Raw genomic sequence first — 13,957 nt, 5'->3', positions numbered from 1 at the left:
GGGCAGCACTATTGAGGACTTTCACCATGTTGAAGTAGTCAACTTGGTGGAACGTCATATAGGTTATGGAAGGTTCACATAATTACTTCCATGTCAACAGGAGGGATCAGCCAATGAATTATACTTGTGGCAGTAAATCGCCAACCTTGACTTTATACCTGTTCAAATACACTCCAGGTGGCAGTATGCACCCTTTCAGTTTGTTTGCCAACTCATAGAAGTAGTAGAAGAAAATGGGACTACTTCAAAATGGAGATGGGCTCAATGGCACTGCCAAAGACAGTACAGTATGAAGATAGGCTAAAACTGCTTCTCCAATAGAAATCCCACTCACACTTGGCTAGCTAAGCTCATACATAGAAACACGGCATCGAGTCTAACGACGCAGAACTGTGCATAAGCAGGCCGTCAAATCAAAGGCACTCTTTCGATATAAAGTTGTCTTTGACTTAAATTAAAATGTGTTAGTTTGTCACTTTCACAAGGCTGGAGTAATAACATGTTGAACTACTTAAGAAATTGGCTCAAATCTAGGTTGCCTTTAGATTTCGAGAAAATTAACAACGAAGGAAGAATTTCTCACTTCTCTCATTGACTTTTCAAACCCCAGCCTGGTCTGTTTCGCAAGTCTCACGATGTTGCGCCTCTGGATTTAGAAACTCTGTGGCACTGCTCATACTCCCACAGACGCAACAATGAGACAGATACAATGTTGCGTCCTCTAACTATCTTTATGGAGAAACCGCAACAACAAAACAACCCTCAGGTACCTGTAAATGTAGCTGCTCGTTTCTTTGCCTGTCTAGAACAAAGTAGGATGACCGGAGTTATGCGTTAATTTGATTATTTTTAAGTCCATATTTGAGCATTAAGTTAATACAAGACCAAAACACTTGCAAATTAATGTATTTATTAAGTTAATGCAATTGTCTTCACGAATAATTTATCTGGCAACTGGAAGCAGTCTTTATCCTCACCATAGCAACCATGGCGCTTGGCTTAATATGTAGCCCCAGAACCGTATTGTAATGAAACAGCAGGCGCTATCGACTGTGCCACAAGGCATGGTCGTGCGGCAGAGTCGATTTCCGCGCTTATAAACCCATGGTCGTTACAATATATTTAAGCCATGTTTCCATTGCCAGTGTAACGGATGTGAAATGGCTAGCTAGTTAGCGGTGGTGCCAAACATACCCTTGTAAAACTGACCATCCTACCAATCTTCGACTTCGGCGATGTCATTTACAAAATAGCCTCCAATACCCTACTCAACAAATTGGATGCAGTCTATCACAGTGCCATCCGTTTTGTCACCAAAGCCCCATATACTACCCACCATTGCGACCTGTACGCTCTCGTTGGCTGGTCCTCGATTCGTACTCATCGCCAAACCCACTGGCTCTATGTCATCTACAAGACCCTGCTAGGTAAAGTCCCCCCTTATCTCAGCTCGCTGGTCACCATAGCATCACCCACCTGTAACACGCGCTCCAGCAGGTATATCTCTCTGGTCATCCCCAAAACAAATTATTTCTTTGGCCGCCTCTCCTTCCAGTTCTCTGCTGCCAATGACTGGAACGAACTACAAAAATCTCTGGAACTGGAAACATTTATCTCCTCACTAGCTGTAAGCACCAGCTGTCAGATCAGCTCACAGATTACTGCACCTGTACATCGCCGACCTATAATTTAGCCCAAACAACTACCTCTTTCCCTACTGTATTTATTTTATTTATTTAGCTCCTTTGCACCCCATTATTTTTATTTCTACTTTACACATTCTTCCACTGCAAATCTACCATTCCAGTGTTTTACTTGCTATATTGTATTTACTTTGCCACCATGGCCTTTTTTTTGTTGCCTTTATCTCCCTTATCTCACCTCATTTGCTCACATCGTATATAGACTTGTTTCTACTGTATTATTGACTGTATGTTTGTTTTACTCCATGTGTAACTCTGTGTAGTTGTATGTGTCGAACTGCTTTGCTTTATCTTGGCCAGGTCGCAATTGTAAATGAGAACTTGTTCTCAACTTGCCTACCTGGTTAAATAAAGGTGAAATAAATCAAAAAGAAACACTTCAAGAAACCTGAACTAATGTTAGGTATCTAGCTAAACTACCAGCATTCTGCAAGGCAAGGAATTAGAGTAGATGTGAGATCCAAATTAAACTTTTTTTTTTGAGAATGACAACTGTGCTAGTGTGGCCGATGTGAAATGGCTAGCTAGTTAGCGGTGGTGCGCGCTAATAGTGTTTGTCGGTGACGTCACTCGCTCTGAGACCTAGAAGTAGTTGCTCTGCAAGGGCCAGCGGCTTTTGTGGCATGGGTAAGATGCTTTGTGAGTGACTGTGGTTGATGTGTGCAGAGGGTTGGGACGAGGAGAGGGACGGAAGCTATACTGTTACAGTAGCAAACTATCTTGATGAGTGTTGTTGGAAAACTCTTCTAGTGGTCAAAAAAGAAACAGGTGTTGTAGCTAACTAAACACTGCACAGTGTTACACTGAATCAGCACTTTGACCGTCAGAGATGTAAGAGAACTTGACCTGAAGTGACGAAGTCATGTTAGTATGTTAAATCCATGCTTAGACTCTGGACCCCAGTCACAATAGGAACCGTGACCATCAACTGGGAGGGATTTCCAAAATGTAAACTGCTCAGAATAGCTCTGAGCGAATTCCCAGAACCCGCTTTAATCCACTGCACTCTGACTATCTCGTGCAGATAATGTGTCACCATGTCTTCTAATCGTGTAGCTAACTGAGTTACTGCCTTGCACACACACATAGAGGGCCCCGGGGTGACTTTTCACTAAGTACAGCTCTTGGATCATCTTCCCCTTCCCAATACTAACCTTAATCATTAGTGGGGGAAATGAGAAACTGATCCAAGATCAGTATCTAGGGGCAATTTCACCCTACTCTCACTCACAAACCCATCTCGATTGAAGAATCACATCCAAGACGACAGACCCTTGATTTCTACTGTTTAATGATGGTAAAGACACTTGTCATTTGCAGGACATTATTGATTAACCCAATACAACCACACTGGCTGTTATTGCTACATTTTCATTACATTGGTAGTCAATTACTGTATCTTGAAGATAAGTAACATACCGCTATAACCACACCGGTGATAAGGATTAGTAACATTTTATTAGAGGGGTTAAAAGTGACAACTAAGAACAAATTCAAGAGAGAAAAGCCATCATTCATAAGTATGTATCTAACATCTTAGCAGAAAACTATGAATTTGCAGCTAGCTACCTAGCTAGCATGCAGACGAGCTGGCATTACTCAAACCAAAAGATTTATGCATTAGGAACTAGTTGGAATTATAAGAAAGGTGGGGGGGAAAGGTAAAGACTCAACTAGTAATGGGTTTCGATCTAGGCCTTGTAGTACAAGTAACTATTCCACAGCTGAAATTCAAAATAAAACATGATGGGATGGATATAGGACAAAACCCACTGGACTCAAACTGATTGATACAACATTGTTTCTATGCCATTTCAATAAAAACATTCAAATGTGATGACGTTGAATCACCGTGGAAAACTGATTGGATTTGCAAAATGTTATCAAACGTGAAGGAATTTCAGGAATTGTATAATTTCATGTTAGTCGACGACACAATCAAATGTAAATCATAACTAGATGTTGAACTCGCGTTTGTGCCCAGTGGGAAGTAATACTTCATCGTTTTACAAATATGTACTAAGCGGGTTGTAACCAATACCATCAATGGCAGTTTCAGACCTGATTTGAGTTACTGTGGGGGACTTTGTGATGCTTTGCATTTGTTTTCAATGATTTGGGTGAAAGGGTGATTCTGAAATAAATCCTATACATAAAAGCACATTGTGTTTCAAACAAATATAGTTCCGCACAACTGTAAACATATTCCTGCTTAAGTGCATGTTGCAATAACCTTTTAGTACATCAAATACCTATTAATAAAAATGGTATTTACATATACCAAATGAAATAAATTAAGATGCAGTCAAAAGTAAGTCCAAGGGATCTATGGAAGAAGTAAAAATACATTTTTCCCCCCAATTACTTTGTAGATATCCTTGTATGTTATTCTTATCGTGAATCTTGGTCAATTACAAGCTAGTACAAAACTCAAAAAAATGCAATATTTGAGATATGCATTACCTACACAGACAATGTTACTATAACAACTAAAGCTATTGGCAAATGGAATGGTATTTAAAACAATTGTTCACCATTTTCCATTCCATAGTTTTGGCTGCTTTTTGCGATCTCCTAAGTAACGACCCTGGTTACAGTAAAGGTCTATTTAGGACAAGGCAGGATAATAACTGAACAATACAAATATTATAAAGGAAACCAAAACAGTCAATCAGCATTCTAGTAATACTGTCAAAACCACAGTAGTGTCTTAAGGAATGCAGAAGCTTTACACACTACCTAAAGAAACAATGGCAAACAAGTAACAAGACCGGTCACAACATCTTGAACTATGATATTGCTATACATAAATTCAGCAACAGTATCATCTGTGACGTTTTGATATTGTCTTTAAGGTGGTCCATACTTGTATTAGAACTAGAATCCAGATAAAACATTGAAAGAAACATGTCAATAATATTATGAAAAGTGCCCTAACTTCTCAGGATATCTAGTGAACACACAATAGCCTATTTCACTAACGCTGTTGAATTTTAGATTTCAACAAACTTTACTGACTTAAAATAATGTGTTTGGTTACAATAGACTGCCTGAGAATTCTGCTTTTATGTTTCCCCAAACCTATAGCTTGCTGTTCCCCCCATTATCTAACAGACTGCAAGAGCTTTTAAGGCTCACACACATTGCAACACATGTGCATCTAGCGTTAGTCTGCAGATCATTCACATTTTTCAAGCAATTCTACACGTAAAATGAGTGTGCACTTGGTTTGCAAATTATGTTCAGAGGTGCTAACTACTCCCGACCAGCAAACCCTATTGGTGTGTCTGAGCCCTTAAGCATTGAAATGGTAGCCTGGTAGTAGCAGATCAGTTTGTGCTTTAGTCAACTCCTCTGTTGAGTTTGTCGTCATGCCATAATCAGAGTGTATACCATAACAACAGAAGAGGAATTGACTAACTCCTCTGTCGAGTTTGTCGTCATGCCATAAACAGAATGTATACCATAACAACAGAAGAGGCACTGACTAAAGCACATACATATCTGTAACCAGATTATTGATCTTGTGGCAAAAGTTGTGGGACATTCATTTTTTAAAAACTTATCCCTTTTCAAATGAAGAGAGAAAATTGATGAAAGGATGAGTCCCAAATGGCACCCTATTCCCTATGTAGTGCACCACTTTTGATCAGAGCCTTATGTGCCCTGGTCAAAAGTAGTGCATTACATGAGGAATAGGTTGTCAATTTAGACACAAGCCTTACTTTAATCCCTTTTAACAGGCTGACATGGGACAGAATATGAGGAGTCACATCTCTGTCTGTACCCGGTCACACCATGGCACCAATAGGATCCCACAAGCCATCTCAGTTAGCAATCTCTTGTAGATATTGGAATATAAAGTTGATATCACATAACCACAGTTAGCAACTTCTTTCAGAGGGCAGTAGCAAAAATAGCACGACAGGGCTCAAAGTCACCAGTAGTGTCTATTAGATGAGATCAATGTCCTTCTGGCTGCGTCGCAGACAGGTGTCCTCTACCACCTAGTACCCAATCATCCTCCTGATCATGGCAGGTTTAGAGAAGGGCCAGCCGTACTCGTTGGGCACAGGGCCGTTGACGTTGCATTCGAAGAAGGAGAACATGGGGAACCAGATGCGGGCCCTGCGACTCTGCTGGTAGGCCCTGGTGTTAGCCAGCGTGTGGTAGTACAGGAAAAGCCTGGTTGTGATGTAGAAAGCTATGAAGACGTCGATGGAGTAGTGTTCATGGGCCGCCAGGATAAAGAAGATCCCAAACAAGTTTAGGACCCACGATAAGGTGTGGATGAAGTTCCAACCCCTTGGTGTGTCTGTTGATGTACACATAAAAGCAGCAAATTGATGAGTTAGAAAGTTGAATTTCAGTCATGTTAAAACTCAGGTTGTGCACCAAATGACACCCTATTCCCTTACATAGTGCACTACTTTGGACCAGAGTCCTATTGCCTCAAGAGTGCATTGAATGACATCTTTATTGATTCTGGTCTCAGTGTAGACCCATTATCTGTATGCGATTTTCAAATCAGTCAAACTTAATTTATATCAAATTTATTTATATAGCCCTTCATACACCAGCTGATATCTCAAAGTTCTGTACAGAAACCCAACCTAAAACCCCAAACAGCAAGCAATGCAGGTGTTGAACACCTTTGGAGAACATTTCTCACAGAGGATGCATTTCAAAGTGCTTAACAAATAAAACAAAAAAGGTGAGAACATTAAAAACCTAATACATTTTCTAAAATGAGAAATCCAAAAGAATAGTAAAACAATAATAAATTAACAGTGGACATGAGACGAATGAATTAAAATAAATTGAAATAAATAAGATGTATAGAATGTGATCAAATACTATGGCTAAAAGCACAAAGTAAAAGCATGGCTAAAAATATTATAAAGTCAAAAAAGTTACAGTTTCTGAGGCCCCTCCCCTCCGGTAGGCTGTTCTAAAGGCCAGGACCATAATGGCTAATGGCAGCCTGAACTTTGGAACAACTAAAAGGCCAGACCGACTGGACACATATGTTAAAAGGATATCATACACGTATTCGGGTGCAAGGCCAAGTAGTGCTTTGAAAAGCTTTAAAAACATTTTAAAATTAACTATAAAACTAGCAGGCAACAAATTCAGGGACTTTAAAATAGTTGGTATGTGTGCTCTCCTTCTGGACTTCGTTAGCACACATGCTGCTATAAAACAGTTTAAAATCTGTCAGTGGCTCAGTTGGTAGAGCATGGTGCTTGCAACAACAGGATCGTGGATCTGATTCCCACTGGGGTCACCCATACAGAAAATGTATGCATGCATGACTAAGTCGCTTTGGACAAAAGCATCAGGTAAATTGGCATATATTACTATATAAGTGGTCTGGTCTTGATGCCCTTCATGCAGTTACAGCTAATGGACACATGATGGCAGCAAAGGGACAACACATGATGTACATAAGTTCTTCCCACTTACAGTCAATTACAATTATTGTCTGCAACAGGTGACAGTGAAAGTAACAGTAAAATGATATGGAACACTTACATTCTGTCACAAAGAAGTTGAGCATGGTGATGACCACTGTGTGACCGCTGAACATGTAGTCACCACATGTGTGGACACCTGTGAGAGACATTCCAAATCCACTCCAGATGGCCAGAGCTCGATGCAGTTTTGCCCACATGTCACCATAAATCTCAGGGAAAGAGAAGTTAAGTGTCACTATTGAGATTTTACCCTCTCGTGAGAAGAAAGAAAATTGCTACCCATAGTGTTTGTACAGTGCGGCCAGATTGTATCTATAAAAAGCTACACGTGTGTGTGTTATGATGAGATCATCCTCAACCTGGAGGAAATGCTGATGTGTGTGTAATGATGAGATCATCCTCAACCTGGAGGAAATGCTGATGTGTGTGTAATGATGAGATCATCCTCAACCTGGAGGAAATGCTGATGTGTGTGTAATGATGAGATCATCCTCAACCTGGAGGAAATGCTGATGTGTGTGTAATGATGAGATCATCCTCAACCTGGAGGAAATGCTGATGTGTGTGTGTGCGCGCATGTGCATGGAGCTGTAGTACCTTTCCTGAGCACTGCAGGTGCTGTCCTGGCACTGACAGAGAGGTGACGAACATGGTGATGCAACGCAGCATGAACACTGTCCCCATGAGGCTGCACAGGCGCCGCAGCAGAACTGACCTTCAGCAGAGCAGACGTTACACATGAACTAGACCAGTGGTTTTCAAACCTCTCCTCTGGGACCCCCCGCAAGTTTCACAACTTTGTTGTAACCCTGAACTAACTCACTGATTCAAGTAGTCAAAAGGCATAATAATTAGTTGATCATTTTAATGTGGTGTGCTAGCTCTGGAATAGTTCAAATAAATGGAACGGGTGGGTGTCCCTAAGGAGAAGTAAAAACTTTTTCTTTTAACCCTGGACGAGTTAAACATTTTACAATTCTATTCATTTCATGGTGAAATTCGAGATACTAGTTTAAATAATGTCTAGGCTATAGGTGTGACGAACATATTTTCCTATGGACCAGTCAGTAGCCAGTACTCTACCTGTGCTTGTGCAGCAGCAGAACTAGCAGCCAGATATTACACAGGATCACTCCACATGCCTCTGCCATGGCAAAGGCCCATGGTATTCTAGGTACACTGTTAAGAGAAAGAAATGTTTATTGGCTAATCTACTTAAATGCAAGCTGCCTGGTATTGAGCATTTTGATTATTTTCCCAGGCTTGGCTTATGTTTATGAAGTATCACAACCATTAACAGATAATAGCCAATAATAATAATAATAATATGATGATGATGAAGAATATTATGCTATCAACATTCAATATGACTTCATTGGAAAAACAAAACAGCCTAGTAGATGCAAACTGCAAGCCTAATCCAGTGCAACTGGAAAAACACACCTGACAAACCTGCATGAGGTTAAGGCAAACAGCAAGCCACCTCTCGATTGCATTAAGATAAGCCTCTATGTCAGGTATGACAACCTGCCAGTCAGATGATAAACGCAGGGAACCTAGGGCTAGTTGCTGCTTTCTCATTTAATTGTTTATTTTATGTAACCTTTATCAACTAGGTAAGCCAGTTAAGAATAAATTCTTATTTACAATGACAGCCTACCCTGGCCAAATCCTAACCTGGACAACACTGGGCCATTTGTGTGCCGCCCTATGGGACTCCCAATCACGGCCGGTTGTGATACAGCCTGGAATCAAACCAGGGTATGTGGTGACGCCTCTAGCACTGAGAACATTTTACATTTGGCTCAAAATTTAAAAAATAAATGATCTTAACAGAGAAAAATGTCCTCCTGTGTGCTACATATATTCCCAGCCCACTGACACTCCTATCAGATCACAGCAAAATCACAGTCTACTTGAACAGAGCAATACTCAATCATGAGGCATCAAAGCCAAAAGGCACTGAATAATATTAAGAAATGCTATAGCTGGAAGGAATGTAGTGTGGAAACCTACCAAAAAACAAGCCCACTCATCTTGCCAACAGTAATCTGAAACATTATCACACCATGAGCAAGTCCAACTACACTCTCAGTTAGAACAAGCTGGACATTCAAGTCCTGTGTGGCTCAGTTGGTTGAGCATGATGCTTGCAAAGCTAGGGTTGTGGGTTCGATTCCTACGAGGGACCAGTATGAAAATGTATGCACTCAGTACTATCAGTTGCTCTGGTTAAGAGTGTCTGCTAAATTACTAAAATTGTCAAGTGCAATGTGAGTCATCATGAACAAAAGGTCAAGCAAGCAATCTACTCAAAGTAGGAGAAGTCAAGAAAACTGTTAATGGCAGGGCATGCTATTTAGTTTCAGAATAGGTTATGGTTGTGTCCCAAATGGCACCCTATGCCTGTATAGATGAAACACTGGACACCGTTGCAAAAACAAGCAAGAGTTCAAATTGAAAAAATTCAAGTAGCGTAAGTTCAGTTTGGTAAGTTCAGGTGGCAACCCACCTGTCTAAGAAAATGTCTGGCAAGGGCGGGTAGGTGCGCATGTCCGGCACCCTCTCGTGCACGATCACCATGACGAAGGAGGTAAATCCAAAAACGAACACAACATAGATGGCACTAAGCGCCGTCTTCCAGTACTCAGGGTCCAGCCTCCTGCTCCCTCCCTGCTTGTACTTCCCATTTGTATACTGAAGATACTGCTCCCCAACCGGTGCAGTGTCTGTGTTAGAGTTATCACACTCTCTACTGGAGTCTCCATTGCAGTGCCAGTCCCCACCGCCACCCTGAGGGGAGTGTCCGTCGAACGGGACCCCCAGCTCCTCCAGGATGTCCAGGTTTTGTTTCTGCAGCTTGCGGAGGGACACCATCAGCCTCTTGATGTCCCCCAGCACCTTGAGCTCAAGCGGGGGAGAGCGTAGGTCGTACTCGCTGAGGGTGAGTAAGGACATGCCATCCAGACGGTGCTTGTTGCACAGCAGGTCTACATAGTGGCAGAAGCCCTCGTCCTTCAGCCATTTGGCTACATGCTTGGTGGTCCACTGTCGGATGTTCAACTGGGTGCTGCTAGACATCTCCAGTTCACTCTGAAAACTGTAAAAAACAAACAAAAGATTAACCTCGACTCCAAGAACCAAATCTCACATGTGCCCTTATGTATTTATCCCATGACAGATTTAATATCACGTGAAGAGATATGAGGAATAAAAAAGGAAGTCCCCAAATATATTGTAGCAGTCAGTACCCGGTACTTTTATGTAAGAGAAAACACTGCAACACTGTGTCATTATATAGAGAACTAGTCATCCACCATTTCCACTGAATCAGCATTTCAGAAATATTGTTGGTTCCCTATTAAGCCAAGAAAGACTTCAACATGAGTCAAATCAAATGTTGTCACATGCAGTGAATACAACAGGTGTGGACCTTAACGTGAAATACTTACTTACAAGCCCTTAACCAACAATACTGTTGAAAAAATAATTAAGAAAATATTTACTAAATAAAAAGTTAAACGAACACAATAAAATAACGAGGCTATATACAGGGGATACCAGTACCGAGTCAATGTGCGGGGGTACAGGTTAGTCGAGGTAATAAAGTGACTATCCCAAGATAAGTGACTATCCCAAGATAATAAACAGTGAGTAGCAGCAATATCACTGACAAAAGAGGCACATACTATCCACTGCTTCAAGACAAACTTCACCTTCTCCTCCCATCTGGTTGTTAAATTGTGGTCACTAAAAACAGTTTTCCACTGAAACATATGTGCTCCTAAGAAAGGACTTAGCCTAGCCTACAGTACATATTGTCAGACTTCAACTTATGTACTTATCTACCTATATCCCTCAAGTACAGAAACTGTGTGCCAAGCTGATATTGACGACAGACAAAGGAACAGAAACTGTTGCTTAATCTTGAGAGCCACACCCTCCATTATTCCATTGTGGAATTCCAGAGTAGTTACATATAGGGTAAAGAGCAACTTGAACTAGACTGCTTGCTTCTGTTTAGAGAACAGAGCAACCATCCATTACATTCTTTCAGGTGGGGCTGTGTGTCACAAGGACACATTTTTAAAAACTTCATAAAAAGACAGCCCAACAATGCAGCAGCCCATCGATGCTGAACAAAAAAATCAAAGCAACATGCAACAATTTCAAAGATTTTGCTGAGTTACAGTTCATATAAGGAAATCAGTCAATTGAAATGAATTCATTTGGCCCTAATCTATGGATTTCACATGACTGGGCCAAGGCTCAGCCACGGGTGGGCATAGGCCCACCCACTGGGGAGCCAGGCCCAGCCAATCAGAATGAGTTCTTCCCCTACAAAAGGCCTTGGCGCACTTACTACGTGTAAATGCTAAAAGACAGGAATGAGGTTGGTAGATAACTAAGTGCATTATTGTAGCAAAGTATTTATAAACAAAAAAACTTCTCTCTTAAACGTTTCGTTCATTTTTGTTCTATTATCTATACAATACAGGCATAAATGATTTTGGCCCAATAGGCCTGGCATATTCCCATGTTCAAGGAACTTTGTTTTGATTGGGTTATTTTGCCTAAAAACCTTTAGGCCTACCTGTAGTTGTTGCTTTAGTACAGTTGTGAGCATTTAGAGGTTTTTAGCGGAGCAGTTGGTAAGAGACTGGAGCGCCTGAGTGGGGCTCAATCACCACTCCATGAGCGGGATTTCCAACTGCTCAACTCCATCATAAATCATGGAGTTGAACTTAATCGGCTAACTTGGCAGATGACAGTGTTCTAGTGACAGGAAGTACAATTATTTTTACTAACTCGGATTTTTTTCGACTCCTTAATTTAAAATAACTAATCTTTCGACTCAGTTCGTTCATTTGGGTCAGAAGAACTGAAAAGTATAAATAGTAATGATTCTACAATTCTCTCGTTCACAATAAGGGGTTTATTGGAGCTGTTATTTGTGACAGACTTGTAAAACCGTGTTTTAAACAATGTACCGGTACATTTGTTGATTGCTAGGCATACAAATAAGATAATTTCTTGGAACATTTGAAACGAGGTCTAGTTGTGGCCGCAACCGGACTAAATCGTGAACGATTTGACAGAACGCATTACCTCTCTACAGTGAGGGTGATATGAACACAATATCGTTCGCGGGCTGCAGCAGCACCCCAAACGATTCGAGTTCGTTGAACAGAGGATGTGTATGTTTTAATTCTACAAAGCTGTGTCCATCATAACAATCATTAATCAATTCATTGCATTAATTCTTGCACCATGTGATCAATGATCAGTTCTAAACATGTATTTGTATTCTCTGCCTGCACATCACTACTGTGTACAGTGTCCCTGGCAATACAAACTGTCGCCATGTGATGGTATTTCCACACTTAATTGCACCCATTAAAACGCAATACAGATCACTTGTGGGCTTTTAACTAATATCAAATACACAATACACAGAGAATGATGGTGACATCTCTGGCAACAGCCTAGTCTTTAGCAGGCCAGGCAGGGATGACGGTGGCTACAGTAGTTAGCTGATACAGCTGAGGACTTTAGTTAACTGACATTAGCTAACTAGATAGTTAACTAACTACACGACTGACTGATATACCGCCAAGCCCAGTAAGCTTGCTGTGTAGCTTCCTAAAAATATGCAGAACACATTTCATTTCCATGCTCAGAATACATTAGCTAGCAACAAAGCGTACATTCAGGCATAGTGTACCAGTTGGCTAGCATGCTAACGTTAGGTTAGCTAGTAATCTAGCAGTAAATACTCACCAGAATTCAGATTAAACTTTTAGCTGCCGCGGCGAGTAATATGACTAGCTATATGGCATCTCACTTGAATCTGACGAAGCTATAGTTACGTTTAGTGCAATAAGAGGATTGAGGCAAATCATTTCGCCCGGCTGCTGATTATAGTATCTGCCTTGCTGTTGACATTACCAAAAAGGAGCGACGACCGTAAATACTAGAAGAGCCGCGCACAGGCGGGCTAGTCAGTTTTGTTGTACTATGACCTCTACTGGTGAAATTACAGTATCGGTATGCAAAGCACAGTAAGTAGTTCAATGCATTGTTCATGACCCATAAAATAACCTATAACATAATGTAGAATATATACAAATTTGGTGAGTCACTCACTGTAGCCGACCTTAGATTTATGTAAAGTTGCAAGACATGTAAGATTTAAGACATAGGTCTAAGTTTAACTACACAAACAGACATAAATCAGGCCATTTTAATTTTAGACTGAGGGGAAGGAAGGACACCTGTTCCTGTCACTATAAACAGGCCTATCTAAAGCCTCAACTAGGCTAATTACCACCCTACAACATCAGAAAATGAAGAGGAAAGATAGCTAATATCTCATAGGAGCCCATTCTACCACAGTGTTGTAATTGTGCCTTTTAAATTTTTTTCTATTGAATCTTATTTAAAGCTCTCACAATGTCTGAAAGGGGCATTTCATTTTACTGTTTGCACTACACTGTGTCCTGTGCATGACAAATAAACATTGATTTATATGTTGATTGTGTGGTACCAGTATCGCACATTGACTCGGTACTGGTACCCCCGGTATATAGCCTCGTTATTGTTATTTTATTGTTGCTCTTTTATTTTTTACTTTAGTTAATTTAGTAAATACTTTTCTTAAAACTGCATTGTTGGTTAATTAAGGGCTTGACAGTAAGGTCTACACCTGTTGTATTCGGTGCATGGGACAAATACAATTTGATTGGAAGTAGTCCAATTGACGAGAAAATACACATT

The 13,957-nt window shown here is 40.7% G+C and overlaps 1 protein-coding gene across 3 annotated transcripts; it reads right to left on the bottom strand.

The window, feature by feature from the left end:
• Nucleotides 1-2,977: 2,977 nt before the first annotated feature.
• On the bottom strand, nucleotides 2,978-13,146 carry samd8 (sterile alpha motif domain containing 8). 3 transcript variants are annotated; one of them, XM_024432117.2, is made up of 6 exons: nucleotides 12,962-13,146; nucleotides 9,693-10,280; nucleotides 8,264-8,359; nucleotides 7,778-7,895; nucleotides 7,239-7,389; nucleotides 2,978-6,018 (listed from the first exon to the last, which is right to left on the bottom strand). In XM_024432117.2, the coding sequence occupies exons 2-6, from the start codon at nucleotides 10,259-10,261 to the stop codon at nucleotides 5,711-5,713; spliced, it is 1,242 nt and encodes a 413-aa protein (XP_024287885.1). In that variant the 5' UTR covers nucleotides 10,262-10,280; nucleotides 12,962-13,146; the 3' UTR covers nucleotides 2,978-5,710. The 3 variants fall into 3 exon arrangements, with proteins under 3 accessions (XP_024287885.1, XP_024287893.1, XP_024287901.1); XM_024432125.2 differs by lacking the exon at nucleotides 12,962-13,146 and adding an exon at nucleotides 10,870-11,055; XM_024432133.2 differs by lacking the exon at nucleotides 12,962-13,146 and adding an exon at nucleotides 10,897-11,055.
• Between the last annotated feature and the right edge of the window lie 811 nt (nucleotides 13,147-13,957).

The sequence above is a fragment of the Oncorhynchus tshawytscha genome, linkage group LG01 (genome assembly GCF_018296145.1).
Source record: "Oncorhynchus tshawytscha isolate Ot180627B linkage group LG01, Otsh_v2.0, whole genome shotgun sequence".
NCBI lineage: Eukaryota > Metazoa > Chordata > Actinopteri > Salmoniformes > Salmonidae > Oncorhynchus > Oncorhynchus tshawytscha.
Note: the sequence above shows the minus strand (reverse complement) of the source record. Positions and strands in the feature narration are given on the sequence as shown.